The sequence below is a fragment of the Miniopterus natalensis genome, chromosome 7, assembly GCF_054644295.1.
Source record: "Miniopterus natalensis isolate mMinNat1 chromosome 7, mMinNat1.hap1, whole genome shotgun sequence".
In the NCBI taxonomy this organism is placed as follows: domain Eukaryota; kingdom Metazoa; phylum Chordata; class Mammalia; order Chiroptera; family Miniopteridae; genus Miniopterus; species Miniopterus natalensis.
The window spans coordinates 68,032,708-68,054,556 of NC_142087.1; the positions used below are offsets into that span (position 1 = coordinate 68,032,708).

The window sequence follows — 21,849 nt, forward strand, 5'->3', positions numbered from 1 at the left end:
AGGGCAAAAAAGGATTTAAAAAAAATTAAAGCTATCTTACCATTTGCAACAGCATAGATGAACCTAGAGCATATTATGCTAAGTGAAATAAGTCAGACCAAGAAAGACAAATACCATATGATTTCACTTACACGTGAAATCTAAGAATAAAATAAATGAACAAACAAAATAGAAACAGACTCATAGATACAGAAGAACAGTGTGATGGTTGCCAGAGACGAGGGGGATTGGGCGTCTGGCTAGAAAAGGTGAAGGGATTAAAAAGTACAAATCAGTAGTCACAAAATAGTCTGAGGGATGTAAAATGCAGCATAGGAAATATAGTCAATAATATTGCAATAATTATGTATGGTGTCAGATGGATACTTGAAATATTGGAGGGCCACGTTGCATATGATTAGGTATATGATCGCCTAACCTCTAATCTGTACACCTAAAACTAACACAAAATAGTACTGAATGTAAACTGTAATTAAAAAATAAAATTAAAAACAAAAAGCCATTGGCTTTAGAATTGTAGTTTATACTGATTCTCCTAAGACCAAGCACCTACTAATATAAATATTATAAATAATTATGTAGAAGAATTTTGAAATTTCTTCTGTGAAACTTTCTCAATTGAAATGTTAAATTTATTTTCATGTCTCAAAACATGTAGACCTTTAAGTTTTAAATTTTTTTGACATTTTAAAGGCTTTAGAAAGTAGAGGATTTATTTGTCTGTCATTCAGTCTATGAACGTACATTAGCAGGAACACCTTGCGTAATCTTTAATGTTCTTCTGGTCACTGGGAAACAAAAAACTCAAAATATAATTCTGCTATGGCTTGTGACTAACAGTATTAACCTGAAGAAAGAAAAGAGTTGAACCTTTAATCTTTAAGTGTATTTTCTCTTGTCATAATAAATCAAGACTCTAATCCTTTTTTTAATCCCCAGCGTACAAGTTAAGCGAGGGAATGGTGAGGCTCAGAGGGATACCTGGCTACAAGGCAAAGGCAAGAACCTGGACCATGCAGAAGCGGGGTGACAGGCTGCTGGTAGTGCTGCTTACCTGAATGAGGAGGGGGTGCGTGGGCCACCTGTCAATTGTGCTCCACTTCATCATGGGCTTCTTTCCCACTTCACTATAGTATCTGTAAATGGCATTTAAGCTGCTACCTGAAATACAGAGGGGCCACTTAGTAGGTGCCCACTGACTATGGTGAAAATAAAAAACAAGGCCAGTAAAGGCAATAATTGTAAGTTCAAAATAGGCACTGCTTCTATACTGAATCAGTCTAATTATAATCATTTCAATACTCTAAAATGCATATAGATTTTACTACCCTGAAATGAAGATCGCTAAAAAAGAATCGATTTCAAAGGCCTTTCAAAGATTATTGAGGTCATTTCCTGTGAGAAACACGATGGCAGTGGATTTATGAAATATAAGCGGTTGTTATTTGCAGGGACCAAGTCTTACAATGAAAAGCATGTTGAAATGCTTTTTTCCCCCACTATGAAGGTAATCAACTCGATTACAGAAAATGCAGGGGGCAGGAAAGAAGGAAGCAAGCCGGTCATGATCCCAGCTTACTAATACAGCCACAGTTTTATCCTAGCGTAGTTCTTTCCAGTTGGGTTTCTTTTTAGCTATCTTGTTTTATAGAGTTGTAATTTTAGTATATAAGCAATTTTGCATCCTGAGCATCTGGGGCATTTTTAGTTAATACTATGAAATGAATGCTTCCCATATTATAATAAAAGCTTTATAACCATCCTTTTTAATGGCTTGTTGATAAAAAACAACAGCAGCAGCTTGTTGAGGTTTCTATGAGGACTCTTATTATCTGCTTTTATAAAATTATCAGCATTCCCTAAATAAGTTAAATGGATATCAAAACCTTAGAAGTAATCTAATAAAACTTGTATTTCTAAGGAAGAGATGGAAACCACGAAAATTTAAAGCCTAAAGAAAGGTAAATGGTGCCAACCCAATGCAACTCAACCCTGGCCTAGGGGAGCTGCACCTGGGGCCAAGCCTTAATCCTATGAAACTGATCCTCAATCTTAATGTAGAGTAAAAGTTCCAAAACATGTCATGCTTCCCAACGCCCATCTACTGGTTTCTCTAACTATGAGAACTATTAATCAGTTAGGTTTCCAGCTTAAAATGCTAGTCAGGACAGAACCATTTTAAATCAAAGAAGTACTCTTAGGCTAAGACTCAACTTTTAAAAAATAAATGAGTTCCACTTTGGTGAGTAGAATACAATGAATCAGAGGAATCCAAACTGAGTCCATTCCAGGTTCAAAAACAATCTCTCCAGAAATTACAAAGTAGAAGTCACCACCATATTCACATTGCAAACCACATTCTGCTGGTTGAATATTATTTTCAGATGTATAAAAGGACTTCTGGAAGCCACATTAGTTGTTCTGGGTCACTCAAAAACATTCCATGAACTACCAGAAGTAGTAATTAAGACGAAAATATAACTGAAAAAAATCACTTGTGACTGATACACAGAATATACTAGTCCTGCCACACGTGTGTTTAAAAGATACAACAGATAAACGACACCCTAGTGGCCTCAAAGAATGAGTGCACTTCCCAAAGCCTGTCACATCTCTGAGTGAAGAGGTAGATGCCGTTACACATGAGATGCACTGAAGGAAAACTGCACAGACACTGATGTTTTAGACACACTAACAGAGCCAGCTGTGAAACAAAACCCACAGTGCATCCTTCATCACATAAGTAACGATCTTCTTAAGTTGCCTAATTTTGAGAGCAGACGCTTACATGTTGAGATATATGTTTTAAAGCAGGGCAAAAGTATAGCTTAGAAACTTATAAAATCTGATTCCTTCTCCAATAACAGATCACCAGACATTGTGAAGTTGTAGAGGTACATTTCCAAAAGAAATCACAGTTCAAACTCTTGAGGGTGTCTGAGAGCTCAGGCGTTTTCATAGGCGCCCCGAGTGCAGCAGGCTTTGAATATGTCTTCCAGTGGCCTTTTCTGTCTCCTTATAGTTATAGAAACAATATGCCCTGATATCCAAAAGCAATTTGGGAGTAAAAGTGTGCTGACCCCAATCCTTGAAACAGAATACAAACAAATGTATTTGTGGGTGACAGTAGAGGCATCGCCTACAATTGCTGAGACAGGGAGGGGCAAAGGCAGATTATCCTCCTGCTCCAGTTACATATATAGGAAATAACACATAGTCATATTTTCCAAAATCCAGAATTCCAAGTTTGCAGAGGGAACCTCAAACTGGGCTCTGGTTTAACCAGTAACCAACCCATAACTGAAGCATGGCAAACAAACGTACCAATATTCCCAATGTTATATGGGCACCTCTGCTTTCAAAATGCAAACAGCGACCACCTGTGCCACATTAGTAAGAATATTAGGGTAGCCATAAAAATAGGTTTATTACCCAAGTGTAGAAAGCGGCTTAAGGTTCATTCCTGGTCCATGATATAGCTGCATTAAAGCCCCGAACACCAGCAGCCACCGCCTTCCACCACCATTTGTAATTCTCAGCCGACTGGCCAATAACTCAAGGGACAGATGGACCATGAGGTTTCCAATGGACTGACCTGAACTCTCAAGTGTAAAGCAGACAGACTGGATCTGCCATTCAGATCACAGAGGATTTATCCTTTCCTCCCTCGCTCAGGTTCCCTGGCTATTTCTGCCAGGGCCCTGCCCACCCTCCCACTGCAGAGGAGCTCTTACCTGTGGTAGAGCAGCTGTACTGTGGGTACTGCGTGAAAGCAACAGCCCTTTCAAGCCCATCTCTCTCCATCTCTTCAATCGCTTCTTCTGTTAAAGGGTGGACATACCGGAATCCAATATAGTATTTGTGAGGGGCTATTAGGAAGCATGTGCGGAAAGGAGAAAGTATTAATCTTTATATAGATCCCTCCGAGTCGCCAAACATAATGCAACGTCCAGAACAAAGGACAGTTAACCTAATTTCCTATGGTGCTGATAACATGAGGAAGTTTAGAATATGCCCTAGACCTTACCCCGTCTTCAGCTAGTACATGGACTTTTAATCACTACTGTCTGGGACAAACCTCCCTCCTCACATACACGCATCTTTACTCAGCACGGTGGTTTTTAAAACTCAAGCTTTGCCTGGCTGAAGTGGCTCAGTTGGTCGAGCATCGTCCTGTGCACCGAAAGGTCGCTGGCTCGATTCCCAGTCAGGGCACATATGGAAGGCAACCGAATGATGTTTCTCTCCCACACTGATGTTTCTCTCTCTCTCTCTCCCTTCCTCTAAGTAATGTCCTCAGGTGAGGATTACAAAAAACAAACCAAAAAACCTCAAGCTTCTGTGCCTTGTTCTCTGCTCTAGACTAAGATGAGAGACTCAAGAGAAGGGAGAAAAGAATTAGGAGCCTCCTCTCCTACCAGACATGGTGGTAGACACTTCTTCCCTCTCGTTTGACCCCCACCTTTCAGATAGGGAAAGACTCTCCAAGGTTAATGAACCTGCCCAAAGTCACACCCAGCAGATGGTCGAGCTGACATTATAATGTCTCTGCCCATCCCAGAGCCTATGACCCTTCCTTCCCTGCCTCCCACCCGATTCCACTGCCCAAGTTCCCTCCTCCTGTGCCCTCAGGCCCAGGTCACCTAGTTGATACAAAAGCTCTGGGATACTTGATACAAGTCCACTGATAACAAATGAGTAAAATGACTCTCCTCGTTTAATACAGGAAAAACACTCAACAACAATGCTTAAATTGGAGGTACCAAGTGGGACTTAAAATAATTGTTCCTGGCACCTAAACACCTGGGGGCCCATGTCAGCTGTGCCTTTGTGTTTCTTCCCCTACGGCTTTACCAATTCCCTCTTCTAGCTCCTCCTTTGTCCTTCTGAATCTTTTTCCCCTGCATTTTAAAAGCATCTACAACCCCCCAATTCTTAGGCATTTATAAAATCATGAAGCTCAGTTTCCTAAAGTTACTCAGACTTATTTCATAGTCTTTTCATGGGCTAATACGAGAACACACTACATAAACATTAAGTAATAGTAAATAAACCCAAGATAATGTTACTGTCCAACCACTGGCAGGGGCTGCAACTAAGAATATAACACTAAATGGTCACATAAGAAACATTTAGGTTAAAATGAAGGAAAAGATAAACACATACATATATATGTGATAGGCGGTTAGACAGACATCAGGAGAGCAAGGACCACCGGCAAGGTACAGAAGGTAATCAGAATGGAAAGCCCCAGGTGCCCAGCAAGGACAATTGTAGGGTGGGGCCTCCCCTCGAGGGTGGACTTTCCTCCCCTAGCATATCACTGGTCTTGTGGTTTGGACCCCTAACCGTTCCTCCCTAGAGATAACATCTAGGCCTCAGCTGTATTTCAGCTCCAGGCCCAGAAAAGCAGCAAAACCAGCCACAGCTGACCTCAGGACCTGGAGCCAACCAATCAGAGGAGACCACGACCCAGAAAGGACACACCTAGAAAACTGCTGAAAATTCTATTAAGATCTTCCCCTGGAGCCTCCCCTAAGATCTCCTCCCTTAAAACCATCAGGATGAAGGACTCAGTGCTCTCCCTCCTGGGAGCATGCCTGTGGCCCCCCACCCCCCGCCCTGGCACCTCAGGACTAGCTTCCTCACTCCCAAGCTCCAAGGGCCCTTTTTCTGCCTTTATAACTCATTTCCTAAACCCATTTCCTCTGGGAATTACTTTCTCTACCTCTGTGATTAACAAAATAAATGTTCTCTTACAGTTTGGGTCTTGGCTCTGAATTCTTTCCTAGCCAGAACCCAAGTACTGAGGTTGCTGAACCCAGGTTTGGTCTGACCCCACGGCCTTAACACCTGGTGCTGTTCCCACCACCTACAACATATATATATAAAACACTGCTCAATAATGTGACCCAGGAAACCATGGATCAATGGAGCATGTTACCAAGAACAGGTGCAGAATACTGAAAGGAGAGAGAAGCATCTCTGTGGGTGGGAAGGATGGCCTGAGTCAACATTCTCTGGTTGGGGACCACAAAAAGAGGAAGAAAAGGGTATAAATGAAATCATTTGTGGATGTCTGTCCTTCTAAGCCACCAATCTTATGTGCTCTTGCATAAAATATGGTGAACTGCGATTAAAACCGGAGAAGGGCATGAGCCTGTAAGCAAACTCCAAATGACTGATTGTTCAAAGATTATGTGGCTCATCTAAAATGCCAACTACCACAATATTGTCAAGTCTGTTTAAGGAGTGGCCGGGACCCAAGGTGCAGTGGAAGTGGCATTGGCTTTCTAATCTATTTTGAGACAATACTATTATCAGATCGACACAGTAAGATCTCCTGATGCTGCAAGTCCACCAGCTCCTTACATTGCAGCCTAAAAGCCTAAAAGTGGGAGTTCCTCAATACTGCAGACTAAGAGAGGGGGAGAGGCTGCCCTCCCAGATAAAGGCAGGGTGGTAGCCACATTCTGAAGCAAGAGAGAGAGTAAATATTCTGGAAAGAACAGATAAGGCTTGCTAAACTTTCAACTGAAGAAAGCCTGCAAAAAAGCACTTAGACACTGACAATGCGCTCTCTGCTGCTGGGAGGGAGGGAGGGAGGGAGGGAGGGAGGGAGGGAGGGAGGGAGGGAGGGAGGGAGGGAGGGAGGGAACTGCTCTTCTCACCCAAGGGGTTCCTGGGTCTCCATCGCCAAGCTCCCTCCCATCCCCTCAGTGAGGGGACAAGGAACTTCTTTCCAGGCAATCTGGGCGACCCCTGGTCTTCAATGCAAAGTTCCCCCAAAGAAGTTTCCAGCCCTTGAGACTATTCCATGACTCCTGTTCCATTCTGTGTGGTCATCGGCCTCCACACACTCCGCAGAGCACGACTCCAACAATCCTTCAAAAGATTTTCTCTCTACCCCTTGAGCAGACGGGCCTGCAGTAGCAAGGCCCCAGCAGACTGGAAGCTTCTTGTAAGTGGCACCATGTCTTTCAACTTTGAATAGCAGCACTGAACAATGCAGGGCACTCACTGGGCCACTGGTGAATGAATGAGTGAGTGGCCTTGGGCCTGTTAAACGCCACCACCATAGCCCCCACCCAGGCCTCCATGAGGGGTCATCTACCGCGCAAGAGAAAGCAGCCATTTACCTCGCCTGCCTCAGCGCATGCCAACTGCGGGCCACAGGGCATGCTGGTGTGCCAAAGGGCCCTCAGTAGCAAAGTCTCCCAGACCAGGCCCTGGACAAGCTTCCAAGAGCCAGAAAAAAAGCAAAAGTAGCCCCCAAGAGAATTTACTCCCTGCCTCAGAGAAAAGTACCAGGAAACTCAGCTCCATGAAGGTAAGGGTGTGACTTATTCAGTACTTTATCCCTCACATTATACCTGAGATGTGGCCCATGCTTATAACTAACTGGTGGTTGGCTGGATGGAAGAATGGGATTGTGGGAGATAATGAATGAATACGTGGGTGAGCGAGTGATCCAACGGGAGAGGACTGGAACGAGAAAGGAGGAAAGATGATTTCCTGTCACATTAGTAATAGTTTATGAATGGACAGGCAAGCCACTGGGCTGACTTGTGCTTCATGGGTACCCTAAACTCACCCCCAAAGTTATAACAAAGATTAACAGGCTTTTATTTCATATGTCTCTATAAGAGAGAAGGCTTAATAATTGATTGTTTTTAAATGATTCTTTCAACAATTTGACTATGAAAATATAAAATGGACATTATGCTTAGGTTCTTACCGAAGCAGGGAATAATTAATTAACCCTAGAGACTAGATGCTTGTAACTTCCTCTCTATGCACTACATGGCCATATAGTTAAATGACCGGATAGTAACATATTTAAATGTTTGATAGTAAGTGGGACACTGGGTTAAATCCAGTTGATTCCATGGGGCTCTGCCCAGGGCAACTAGGAGGCTGAGGCCACTGCTGGCCTGCCTGGTGCAGACAACCCAGCAGCCTCAGCACAGAGGGGGGAGGTGGTGAGCAGGATGCCCTCCATCTGTAACCCTTTTTCACGTCTGACGACCCTACTGGGGCCCTTTGCAGTGACCGCCACCACACTAACACATCAACAGCGGAAAAGGCCATCTTTCTGCCTCCTTTTCCCACTGAAGACACACAGCAATCGCAGATCTGATTCACGCTAAACCTTTTATCATGATAGACTGTTAATGGCGACAGAGCTAGTTTTCTATCAAGTAGGTGTGAGCAGAGTCAGCCAAGTTTCCCTCACCCCACGTTTGAAGATACATTGTGGCATGTGCGGCTGAACTGTGTAAGAAATGCCCTTGAGCCGCAAGGAAAGGCAGGAAGCAAACCTAACATTCAGAAGCGCAACTGAGCAATTTTCCAAGTGAGATGCTCTGCCGGGGGCTACAGCCCTTGGGCTCTATTTGCGTGCAATGGGAGCTGCCTCTGGGAGCAACTCTTAGCAATGTCTTCTCAGAGAACAGCAAAAGGCTGGTGGTCCTGCCTAGAGGGGCTGTTCTTGAGGGTCCCCCCGGGTCACTCTCCTGTCCTGATCCTGAGGCCCTACAATGTATCTGCAATTAATATGATTCACATGTACTAAGATGCATATTTTTTTGTTTTAACATTTCTCATATTGGTCCATACCTACAACAGACTCTGTCTTAAAATTAACTGGCAGAGTTTTTTGTGTGTCTCAGTATTATATAGAAACGGCGTGTCCTACAGTGAATGGTGTCTCGAATGAGATTAAATACGGCACTCACAGTTCATTCACGTAGTGTTTCATTCTGCACATTGTTATTCGGCTAGAGGTTTTCAGAGGACAGCCGCCAGAAGTGTGTGATCCTCTTTTAGTGCCACATCTGACAAGGCACGCAGATGCCTTGCAATGGTGGTGCTGCCGAGAGCTGAAAGCAGCCACCAAAAGCTGCCATGTCTCACGGCTGCAGGGACAGCTAGCTAATTCAGCTCGAAATGTCAGCTACCCACCCCAGAGGAAGAGCCAGCAGCCTGAATCCATCCCCCAAAGCTTTCTTTCCAGAGCAATGACATGTGCGTCTTTTATTTAGGGTATGTAGTCTCTTCCTTATAAGCTAGCTCAACTTAGCACACACCTCAAACGGCCTTTGGAAACTAATGTTCCAAATCTTTAGTTTTTTTATTTGTAACATAAGGAAGTAACAGAAAAGGGTATACAGCCAAGGACGAGGGACAAGACCTCGCGAACTAAGTGACCTAAGTGACCGTGTATCACATAGGAACCCCCGCAAAGTGAGAGCTGCAGTTAGCATTTGGTAGTGTTCTGAATTTCATAACTACTGGTGAGATGTTAAGTAAGAAGCACGTTACCTGTGTGTGGGGACATCTTGTCCAGCAGCTTCACCATGCCTTCTGCTTGCTTGGAAGTCCACATTTTGATGGGGGATCCGCCTCCAATCCTGCGGTACTGCTCCTGGATTTTGGGGGTTCGGCGTTTGGCGATGATTGGTGCCAGCTTGCTAAATCATTTAATATGTAGGTAAGCGGATTTTATTCCACCTTAGCAACCTCAGAAACATTTTCTACTCATTAAGAAAAAAAGGAAAATTTTAAGAAGAGCCCAACAAGATCAAGCCTTTGAAAACAGAAGCTTGAGGTCACTGACAAGGGCCAGCTCTCTTGGCCCAGATTGGAGAGAAAACCAGACACTCTCGGAGGAGCAGCCACCTCTGCCCCACAGGTTGTTCTAGCCGCCTAAAGAGTGGGTACCCCAAACAAGCAGGCAGAGACCCTGGGTGTGTGCTAGCTACGATCTTAACTCCTCTTGATCCTGCACCTGGCAGGGACTTGGATATATAAGACATCAGGATGCATATATTCCCCTTAATTTAAGAAAATGCATATTAATCCTATAGACACACTTGCATATGTGAGCAAAGGTATATGCACAAGAATGTTCATTGTAACAGTGTAAACAACCTAAATGCCCATCCGGCACTGGTTCAATCAATTAACCAGTGATTAACAACCATACAATGCAATTCTGTACAGGCATGAAAGAAATGAAACAGGTCCATATAATCTGCTAGGGAACAATCTCCAAGACACATTAAGTTTGGGGGAAAAAGTCACATACCTAATAATATACATAATTACATTCACATTTGCATAAAGAAAAGGGGGGATATATATATATGTGTCCACGCATGTGCTTGGACATGCGAACTGTTTCTGAATGTAACGGTGCCCACCTCTGGGGTGGGAACCTGGAGGCTGGAGTCCAAGGTAAACGGGACGCTTGCCTTTTACCGTCAACATCTTTATATTATTGGCATGTCTATTGTATACATGTGCAAATTTTATATTCACAGCACAAATGAATAATCAGCTGTTGGTGCCAAGAACAAATCCATCTCTGCAGATCTTTAACGGGACCTCGCTGGGTCAGGCAACTGCCGTCTCCAGAGCTCTGGGAGGGACGGGCTCGACAAGAACACACTGACTCGCTGTCTCTCCCCTGCAGTTCTCCCAATATCACATCTTCCTCACATCTAACAGGAAATCTCAGGCTGCTCTAGCCACTACCAGATATGCATTAAAACCGATTACTTTTTGAAACTATAGAACTGAGATACATGTAAGGCAAAATGCACTGGGCAAGTTGCGAATGGGTCCAGGTGTTCACAGGAAGCTTACTTCTGAATGGGGAGTGTCATTAGGTCTCGGTCCAAGAAGAGCCTCAGAAGGAAGTCATGAACGTCTCCCAGGGTTTCTGGGCCTCCCATGTTTAGCATCAGTATTCCGGTTTTCGGCTTCCTATGTAAGATAAAACACAATGGTTGATTTGTAACTTTTTATGTTCCTCTATGGAAGAATCTTGGTTCAGCTAGCAAACTCTCCTCTTATCTGTTCAACTCAAAGGTAAAAAGCAGACCTGTTAGCTGCCATCCCATGGCCACCTGTTAGGGAACGCACAAGGCCTCCAGGTCCATGTGGTCCCAAGCTCAGACTCTGACCTTTGTCTCGCAGCTCCATCCCTGGCACTGGTCTTCACTGGGCTCAAAATGTTTCTCTTTTAAACTGTCAGCCCTGAACAAAGATCCCATTCTTTGGGGACTGAGAGTTAAGGTACAGACCTCAAATCATCCTGAGGCAGAAGCACCTGTTCATGGGAATGCCTTATGAATGTACAGGTTACTCAATCTCTCCAAACTTCAGTTTCCTCATCTGTAAAATAGAGAGACTACTACCTGCCTCCAAATGTTATTTGAGAATTAAATGGATAATGTACTTAGTAACTCAGCATGACTGGTGCACACAGGAAGTTCTGTTATACACAGAGAAGCCTTGGGTTTGCCTACAATTGTATAGCAGCCCATGTCTCACTCTGATACCTTCTTTTTAGTCGATTATTAAATGAAATTATCACTGACTTGAATTATTTCTTGCTACCCTGTTTCCTTCGCCAGTACCTATTTCTACTCCTTTAGGTAATTCCTGTAAGAAACTGCCTAACTTCAAATCAGTTCCAGGCTAAAGAATTAAGCACTGAATGAGCAAGGAGAAGCAAAAGGAAAATACAACTGTGATAAGTTTTAAGTCAGGAGCATCTGAGAAATCAAAACTACAAAAGGCCTATGCAAAATGTAAACTTCTAAAATCCAGAGCAAGTCTGGAGCATACACAGTCTGAAGTGAGCCAGGCCAGAAAGAAATCTCTATTCCAAAACCTGCCAGGGGGAAGGTGGAGCCAGAACAGGCCCAGTGCCACCTGAAGGCTTCTGGAAGCCTCCAGAAGACCATGACCAGAGATGAAGCTATGAGGTCAGAGCCTGAGAGGGGACCATGACCTGGAGGCCTGTGTGTCCCCATGGACGGGTAGCCATGTGATGAGAGTAAAAGTCTGCAGGTGGGTAAACTAAAGGAAGCACAGGAATGTATCTTCCATTCTTTTCTTCTCATTTTAAAAAATTTGGATATAATTCACATAGTACTAAATTTGCCATTTTAAACTGTACAATTCGGTGGCTTTTAATATATTCACAAGGTTATGTGACCATCACAAGCATCTAATTCCTGAACCTTCCATCACCTCAAAAAGAAATCTTGTACCCATTAGAGCTGCTCTGCATTTTCCTTCCTCCTCATGCCTGGCAACCACTAACCTACTTTCTGAGTTTATGGGTTTGCCTATTTAGGCCATTTCATAGGAACAGAGTCATATAGTAGGTGGCCTTTTGTGTCTGGCTTCTTTCCTTGGCATAAAATGTCCAAGATTCATCTACGCTGTAGCATCAACCAGTACTTCTTTCCTTTTCATGGCTGACTAATATTCCATTGTAGGGATATACTCTCCAGTCGCTCTTGATAAGGCAGCTGAGAAATAACTAGTCTGAGGTTTATCTAAAACACCATTATGATGAATGCACTGTCTACATCTCCTACATCTAGACTGCCGCTAGGGACCCCAGTGACTAAACCAATCCTGCTGAGAGGGCGCTTGTTTGGAAGCCTGTTCTTGATGTGCTCTAAAGCTAATGATTTTATGATGACGCTTCATTTGCAATTGTTCAATTGTTAACAACATTTGGTAACAGTAGACAGCAGAGTGTGTCAAATTTATACAGGTGGAAACTCTTCTTGATCAAGCATACTATAGGTGAATGAGGTAGAAATCTAAATTCACAGCCTAAATTTTCAAAATCAGAACCAATTCCTGGGAAAGGAAAATGCTGCATTAAAATGACATCAGAGGTTTTCTCATTTAGACCCCATTATAAAGATTCACTAAGTTCACTGTCTACCTCATTGTCTTAGACCAGGGTTTCTCAGCCTCGGCACCACTGACATATTAGGCTGGACAATTTTTGGTTGTGCAGGGCTGTCTTGCACATCGTAGAGGTTTAGTAGCATCCCTGGCCTCTACTTACTAGATGGTAATAAATAACACATACCCCACCCCAGTTGAGACAACAAAAAATGTCTCAATCCTTGGTTGAGACCACTGTTAGAGAAAGGGGGTTTAATCTCCTTTTTATTAAACCACACAACTACACTGAAGATGTCACTGTTCTACAACTTTTCCACCCCCTCTGCTCAGAAGTTCCAGCAATGAATTAACAAACGTGTTTAGTTTTCTTGATACCTGAAAATTCCAGGTTCACTATACTGTGAAGTTGTAATATTGCCCTGATCCTTCTACTGAGACCATCAGTGTTCTCCTGGGATACTGTCTTTCACTTTCAAAATCTGTGACTCACAATAAATTAAGTGCATTTTTCCATGGATTGCTGCCAGTTAACAGATTAGTGGTTAAGAAACCCCAGGCTAAGAGATCTACCTAAGCCACAGAGGGTATCAATGTGCAAACGGATTTAGAACTGTTTTCCATCTACACCTGAGCTCAGAATGAGAGTGGCTTTAAATGGGACATTACCCTGCCCTGCAAACCCGTGTTTTGCAAAGCATGTTGATCTTATACATGAAAGAGATGCACACGACTTGAAAATACCTAATACACATGCACTTAACTCAAAACTGTGTTGTGCATGAAGAGTGGTGCATTAGTAAGCCCTGGTCCCACGCTCCTCTCCTCCAGAATGTGAAGCACACAGCTTTAGTCAAGGGTCTCTGTCTCTCTGCCCCTCCAGACAGAGCACATCTGAGACCAAGGTCTGCACAGCCAAGTTCCCTTTGTTTGAATGTAAAGTGTACGCAGCAAAACATATTTAAAACTTCTCCCTTGGAAAGGTGTCAATGTTTAGCCATGATTATATTCTGAGACTCTCAAAATACGAGGTTTTTCCTTTGAACTATAAGTGGTACATCACAGAAACTCAGCTCATCAATTAATAAACAGAATTCTATTCCACTGTATACAGTCAACCCACAAGATGTAACTGGCCCGAGGGTCTATGCTGCCTCTAGGACAGGGTTTGGCAAGTCTGTGCACCAAATCTGCAGCCTGGCCCCTGCTGCTTGTTTTTTAAATAAAGTTTTATTGGAATGCAGCTCAATATTTACATATTATCTAAGGCTGCTCTCACGTGACAACAACAGAGTTAAACAGCAGCAAAAGAGAGCAAATGGCCCACAAAGCCTAAAACTATCTAGCCCTTTACAGGCAGGTTTGCTGACTCCTGGACTAGTAGAGTGTTAGCCTAGTATTATCTAGACTAGTCCCAAGCACTAAGCAGCACAATGTTTAGCATCAGAAGATTCACAAAGATACTCATTACTTCATCATTTCCAATATCGAAAAACTAGAAATAACCTACATGCCCCATAATGTGGGACCAGATAAATAAATTAAGATTTAACGCCCTTACATTATTAAAATAATGTAGAATGTTTATATTTATATGGTGACATATTATTAAATAAAAAGAGGAATTTATAAAATAATATGTACAGTATTGCCACATTTTGGTAAATATATACTGAGTGAATATTAATAGATACAGATATAGAGACAATACTGGATGGTGAGATTATCACTAATTTTTTTATTTTTATTTTTTTGCCTGTCTGTCTGTCCTAAAATGAACCCATTTCTTTCATATAAATATGATATAAGGTTATTTAATAGAATTTCTATTTTTTTAGAAATTTTATTAAATGTTAATTATTTAATATTAAGACTATTTATATTGACTTTTGCCACTGAAATAACACAATAATGAAAAAAATTTTTCCAAGGTTCCACATCAAATCACTTCTTCAGGTTGCACCAAGTACCCTGAGGACTCAGAGCACTTTGTACTGTGGCTGAGGTAAAAGAGGGACCGTGGGCAGCCAGGCAGGATGGTGCCCTGCTCAGCTGTGCTTCCTGCCTTCCTCACCTGATCCAATCTTTTAGGAAGCCAGAGTTGAAAGGAGATAATTTGGAGCCCCACCCCTAATGCTCTATCCCCTATAAACCTCAGTTTACATAGTATTCAATCAATGAGCCCCTGGTCACACAATGAAAAATAACAAACACAGAATAAGATTATTATATTTTCATAGTTATGTAACTTTCATAGAACATCTGGTCTACCAGAAAAAGCAAATAGTTCATCGCTGCTTTCTTTCAGTGTGCCTAGTGTTCAAGTGAGGTATTCTATCTCTACACTCATTTAAATAATCGTCTTTATAGTCGGTACCAGAAAAAGACTTGGGAACAGCTGTGGCTTCTGTTATGAAAGAAGATACCCAGCAATAATGTCACGCCTGCTGATGTCCACCCGCAAACGGCAGAGGTGAGGTATGAAACATGTACTTTATTTCCTTAATAAATTATAAATCATATTATGTCACTTACAATTATGTTCACTGTGTTAACAGATGAAAGACAATGGCAGAGTTTCCTACAGAAACTCTAGGTAGATTAGTTATTCTTTATCCTGCACAGGACATACATTTCATAGGTATAATTATGTTAGGTTCATAAATACATTTCCAGTGTACATGTAATTTGTGTTATGTGACATATTCCAGAACTAAATTCCTACATGATTTGTAGACTGCTTGTACTCAACTCTGTGTCCTTTAAAGAGGGCCCTGTGGGATTTTTATATTTGTCAACTGTACCTCAACAAAGCAGGAAAAGAAATTAATTATTAATGATTTAAGAATCTGTAAATTTTTTTAATTTTAAAGCCCTAAGGGGGGCTGGGGGTGAAATCTGTTCAATAGTTTAACAGCTATTGAAAGGAAGCCAAGAAAACAATATTCCCTTCCTCATATACTGGGTTTTCCCAGCATCTTTCCTCCTGGGTAGCTTGTATCCACCAGTATTTGCATCAGTAGAGAGAAATCCTTATTAGTACCTGAAATAGACTCATACCTCTTCTCTGGCTGAGCTTGAGGTCTGGGGCTCCTGGCATGCTGGGCTGTTTCTGTGGCCGCTGCTGCTGCAGCTGTTGCATCACACTGGCACCTCCACGGCTGACGGGCCCTTGAGCTGCCAGGCACCACTGTGACAAAATTAAAGTGGTAGCATGAAATCTAGCTAGAAAGTAATTTCTTTTGGAGAGGTCTTCAGAGCATAGTTCTTGGACTTAACATTTAAAGAGATGCATAGTGGAGGTGACCCCTCCACCCCATTTCTCTGCAGGAGGGTGAAGGCAGTTAAGGCCTCTCCAAGGGGACGTGGTAGCGCCTCCTAGGACGGCTTATCAGGACCTGCACGGAGCCTTGTTAGAAACCACACACCTCCTCTCCCTGCCGTGGCCCCTCAGCTGCAGATTTGATAGGATCCCTCATGAGGATCACTGTACCTTATGAAAGTTACTGATGACAGCATGCTGCTCAAATGAAAGGTGAGAAGCCTGCAGAAAAGGGTAAGAGCCACTGACTTAAGAAGTGGAAGCTGGGCCAGTTTTCCACCAGTTGCACAGTTGCTCATATCTGCCTGCAAGCCTCCTCCAATAAAGCACCAGTGCTGAAGACCCCAGTATTGCCCTTGGACCCTGAGAGGGGAACCTCAGCTTTAGAGGACCCACTGTGGTGCTCCCCCAGCTATACCCCACCCCATGGGGTATGTAGTCTGCATAGCCAAGGATTCACAGACCCCCAGAGTCCAAACCCCACATTCCTGACCAGGGTCCTAGGACCCCAGAATTCCCTGGCCCCAAAGCCCCACACCCACTTCCAGGGTCTGTCCTCCAGCGGGCTGATCATGCCATGAGTGTAAGCAATTGTTGACCTGAAGGGCACCCAATGAGTGGCTGTTTACATGGGCAAGGAGTTTAAACATACAAACTGGAAGGCCCACACATGTGTATGCACAAGACTTCACAATGTAGGTCAGAGCTGGCACTGAGAAGAGCAGGGGCCCTGCAGCCAGCGGAAAGCCTCCCAAGGCCTCCACATTTCTGAGGCACTCTGAAGAGTTCAAGAGTTCACCCTCCAGCCTGGCCGGCCGTGGCTCAGCCGGTGAGCATTGACCTCAGGATCCAGGAGATCGCGTGCAGTTTGATACCCGGTCAGGGCACATGCATGGGTTGTGGGCTCGATTCCCAGTCAGGGGTGTGCAGGAGGCAGCCAATCAATGACGACTCTCTCATCACTGATGATTCTATCTCTTTCTCTCTCCCTCTCCCTTCCTCTCTCTGAAATCAATAAAGATATTTTTTAAAAAAAGAGCTCACCCTCCAGGTAATTATGAAGGTCTATTTATCAGTGCAAGAAAATAGAATATGTCGCAATTTGATAGCTTGCTGTCCACATATGACATATAGTTCTCCATTTGTACTCCTGCCCTGGGCCACACAAGAGTTAGTAGTGGGCCTAGAGAACCCACCTGGATTGATGAGTCCATAGGCCATACTCAGCTGTAGCCCCACACTGGACACATAACCTCCCTTCAGTATTCTCAAGCCAACAAATTTGAAATGAGCTTGAGACTAGTCTCCTTCCCTCCTCCTACTTACGAGTCATAGGTATTAGCAGATCTGATTCTGAATCCAGTTCTGCCACCTATTAGCAATGACTAGGGTCGCGTTATACTATTTCTGAGTCTTAGTTCTCAGGTGTAAAATGGTGACATTGCAATCGGGATCCTTGTGAGGATTATAGCAAGTAAGATCCATGGAGCATTCTGCACAGGGTCTGCCACATATAATTAATACCGGCACTAGTCTCATTTGTAAGTGTTTAGAGCATAGGGACTACACCTGCTGATTTTTGTCACCTAGAATGTCTATAAAATATAGGAGAATGGTATCTCCAGGCTACTGAGAGTTCCAGCTATCCAGATTGTGTCCATTCTCAACAGAACCAGTTACATGAGCTTATGCTGAGTAACCCTTACTAACTCAAAGTGAAAATGCAAAGACTGACATAAGGAAGTTCAATTCTGTTCAAATGAAATCTCAAATCAGCCTATTTCTCCCTACTTTAGACACGTTCAATTCAGAACTGCGTGATGAGACTTAACCAGACTCTCAATCATGCCACAGGGTCTGCATTTCCTTATATGAATGAGATTCCATGGAGTATGAGAACAGAACTTTGGTATCCCATAATCTGACTGCTGGTAATAAAATGAAATTTCCTCCTGTCAACCTTAAAAAGGGGTAGGGGTGAGACAAGAGTCTCCAACTAGTACCTAGAACAACTTGGGAGCTGGGAGCTATTCAAGCTGCCGAACTGTTGTAATGCCCTCTGCTTACAAAATTCTCTTCTCTGTGGTTGAGCAAATTCTCAGAGGAGGGTGATGCTGCTAATCATGGATCCTGTCTGCTTAGGACTTAAAGAGTCAATATGCCCACCTCTCAAAGGCTTCTCTAAAATACACCTCTCCCCCAGTGATCTGAAGGTTCTAGAGCAGGGTGGAGAAACTTTTTTTCTTCCAAGGACCATTTGGATATTTGTAACATCATTCTCGGGCCATACAAAATTATCAACTTAAAAATTATCTACGGCCCGGCTGGGTGTGGCTCAGGAGTTGAGCATTGGCCTAGAATCCGGGAGATCACAGTTCCATTCCTGGTCAGGGCACATGCCCGGTTTGCGGCCTCAATCCCCGGTCGGGGGCATGCAGGAGGCAGCCGATCAATGATGACTCTCTCATCGCTGATGTTTCTATGTCTCTGTCTCTGTCTCTGTCTCTCTCTCTCCCTTCCTCTCTCGGAAATCAATTTTTTTAAATGTATTTTTAAAAAATTATCTACAGAAAAAGCTCTTAGATTTATTGAATTTCGAGTCCTGACTGCGGTTGCCTTGGCAGGGCCAGACCAAATGATTTTGGGGGACATATGTGGGCCGTGGGCCTCACGTTCCCCACCCCTGTTCTAGAGAAACAGAGTGTCTCCTACCAAAAGATTAGTGTTCATCAAGATAAAGGAGTTTCAAGTGATCATTTTAAGGGCCAACTGAGACCCCTGAAGATACTCAGCTCACAGCTGAAGAGCAACCCAAAGCACAGGCAGCATTGTGTGGTATAGCGAGTGTGTTCTGGGGCCAGAGGGATCTGAGCAGGAATCCCTGACAGGACCAACAAGCTGCGCGGCAGTGCTTGGGTGACTCACCAAGCTACTCCAAGTCTCCTTTTTCTCATCTGGAAAACAGTGATAAGGTCAATCGTGCAGAGCTGTTATGAAGATTAGAAAAAAAAAAATTCTATGTCCAGCCCCAAGAACAGTATTGGGCACACCGTGCGTGGTTAAGCAAGAGGTGAGAATACAGTGAATCCTCACTTAATGTCATCAATAGGTTCTACGACTTTGAGCAAAACAACGTATAATGAAAGCAATTTTATCATAGGCTAATTAATATAAACAAGAGTTAAGTTCCTAAGGCATCTCACTGACTTTATAACAAAATGATGTTGGACAAAATGTTGTTTGAGGACCTGCTGTACTCAATAGTAGGTACTTGCCCACTTATGAACTAAAAGCAGGTAATTCTATTTTTGATGTGGACAATGGGTCTACTTCTGGAAACCTACAAACGATAAAAGCTGTAAAACTGAGGGATGTGCAGAAGAAGAGAAGATTAATGTGAGAAAACAAAACTTCGTAACTCCTGGACAACTCATTGGGTAAATCATTCAAATGTATACCTGTGACTTAAAAAAAAAAAGTATACCTGTGATTTAAGAAGTTCATGGCTATCAACTGTTTCTCCAAAACAAAGTCATTCAATATTTTGGATGCTTGGGGGTGGGGTAGAAGAGAATAGAAAAAGCAAGGTACGAAAGTACTTAAATGTATTATTAGAGTATTTTTCTTCCACACAGGAGATGAGGGTTATTTCAAAAAGTACATATAAAAATATGTGTCATTTAAATAACTACCAGAAATAAGGTTCTATATTGTGACTACTAATAAGCACTTGGGGAGAGGAGGCTTCAAAAAAATAACTGTTATTTTCTGGTACGGAGCCAAAGTGTTCTAATGTCAATCTAAACATTGGTACTCTTTACTATTCTAGAATTTTTTTCTAATTACAAAAGAAATACATGCTCATGTAGAAAATTTGGAAAGAAAAAGTCACAAAGAAAAATAATAATTCATTATTTTATCAACTTCCTAATTTTATATATATATGTATACACAAATACCTATGTATGTGTGTCTGTGTGTGTGTATATATATATTATATATATTATATATTTTTATTATATATATATATTATATATTTTTTCTTTATATGGTACACCCCAGGGAGGCATATGCTAATGTTAATCCCTTCATATCAAACAAGATGATTCAACTATTATAACAACAACTTAAAATCAGAACCCATAATACAACTGGATGTCAAATCTACTTGTTATGGTTTCTGAATCCTTTCACTTAGTTACTTATACCCTGGACAATAAATCATTTAAAGTTTCTCATATTATTCCAGGACCTCAAATCTAGAGCCTGTCAGACTTTATTTGCCACAGGAAGAGTCAATGAAAGGAAAGATTAATTTGATAACTTCTTTAGGCTCCATTACTGCCACTGTGCTTCCTCTTCTTAAAAGATCATGCCTTTTGTCTCCCAGTGCCCTTAGTGACCTGATCCTCACAGTACTCTGGGTCCTTATTATTTTCCTAACAAAGGCACTTGTAATAAGATATGGAGGTTCAGAGCGGATTCTCTCCATTCCTTCTCAGCAGACTGCAAACTAATGTATTAGGAAATGTCTTAGAAAAATGCGTCACCTGTGTCCAGTCATGGTTCAAATCATTAAGTAAGCATCTTAGTATATGGCAGCCTTTTACATAATAAGAACTGAACATTCTGAGGGTCTCAATGTATCTGTGTGCTAGGCACTGTGCTACAGGCTTTACCTATATCAAGCTAATCTTCATGGCAAGCCTACGAGGTACTACCTTACTCCTTGTACCTTCACTAAAGCTCAAGCCAGGTTGAGTGTTTTGCTCATGGGGCCACAGTTAGGAATGGTGCAGAGCTAGTATCCCAACCAAGTGTGTCTGACCCAGGGTCCCATCAGCTCATCCTGTAGACAAAACCTACCTTCAGGGTTTGCATCAGAAATATGTGGGGTTGTCAATGGGTCTTATTTGTTCTCCAAATATCTCTAGAAAGCACTAGCCCAGGCTAGCAGGTCCTGCTGCTGAGGACAAGAGAGCACCGAATGATGCCAGTGGCTAGAGCAGAGAAGCAATGGGCACACTTTCCCTCCATCACCAGGGAGTGAAGCCAAGGGTAGATACCCATGATGATGATGATGATGATGATGCAGAATAGAGTGAAGAAATAATATGGAGTCACTATGGTCAAATTGCTAAATTATTAAAAGAAAGCAAGCTGAGGCATAAGAAAATTCTATTCTTGCCTTAACTAGCCTGGGAACTAAAATTTCTGACCTTTCCAGTCCTGCATCAATACCTAGATGCAAGTCCCTTATGCACATCTGGACATACATCAGACCTTCAGTGAATCATCTGAATGACCTCAAGAAAATGTTCCATTATTCAGAGGACCGGACATCTGGCAGGTTGCCACCTTGAGCCAATCCAATAGCTAAGAATGCAGGACTAAATTTTTTTTCAAACATGTGCTTTTTACTATAAAACTCTCACACTTTTCTTTCTCCTTCGGAACACTCTGGGTATTGCCTAGTTGTGTTTCCCCTTTGCAAACTCTAAGAACCTTAAGGAACTCTCTGTCATTTATTTCTAGCCAAAGCCTCCTGACTCTCCTGAGCTGGATGGACCATGCCTTCCCTACAGTCCTCCCCAAGGCAGGCCCTTCACACATGTCCTCGGTAATCCTCACACCAATCCTGTGACAGTCGTTATTCTGACTTTACAGGTAAGAACTAAGGCTCTGGCCCCGGCCCGTGTGGCTCAGTTGGCTGAGCATCCTCCGTGCACCGAAAGGTCACCAGCTGGGTTCCCCATCAGGGCACATGCCCAGGTTGCAGGTGCGGTTCCCCGGGTGCATGTTTCTCT

At 42.8% G+C, this 21,849-nt stretch overlaps 1 protein-coding gene across 1 annotated transcript in view; it reads right to left on the bottom strand.

Annotated features, from left to right (window-relative positions):
- FECH (ferrochelatase) overlaps nt 1–21,849 on the bottom strand; it is a 33,438-nt gene that overhangs the window by 11,033 nt on the left and 556 nt on the right. Inside the window, exons 2-6 of the mRNA XM_087819119.1 lie at nt 15,781–15,910; nt 10,651–10,770; nt 9,325–9,473; nt 3,735–3,869; nt 1,055–1,161 (exon numbers count right to left, since the gene is read on the bottom strand). Of these exons, the coding sequence (XP_087675245.1) occupies nt 1,055–1,161; nt 3,735–3,869; nt 9,325–9,473; nt 10,651–10,770; nt 15,781–15,910 (641 nt within the window). The remainder of the gene's footprint in view (nt 1–1,054; nt 1,162–3,734; nt 3,870–9,324; nt 9,474–10,650; nt 10,771–15,780; nt 15,911–21,849) is intronic.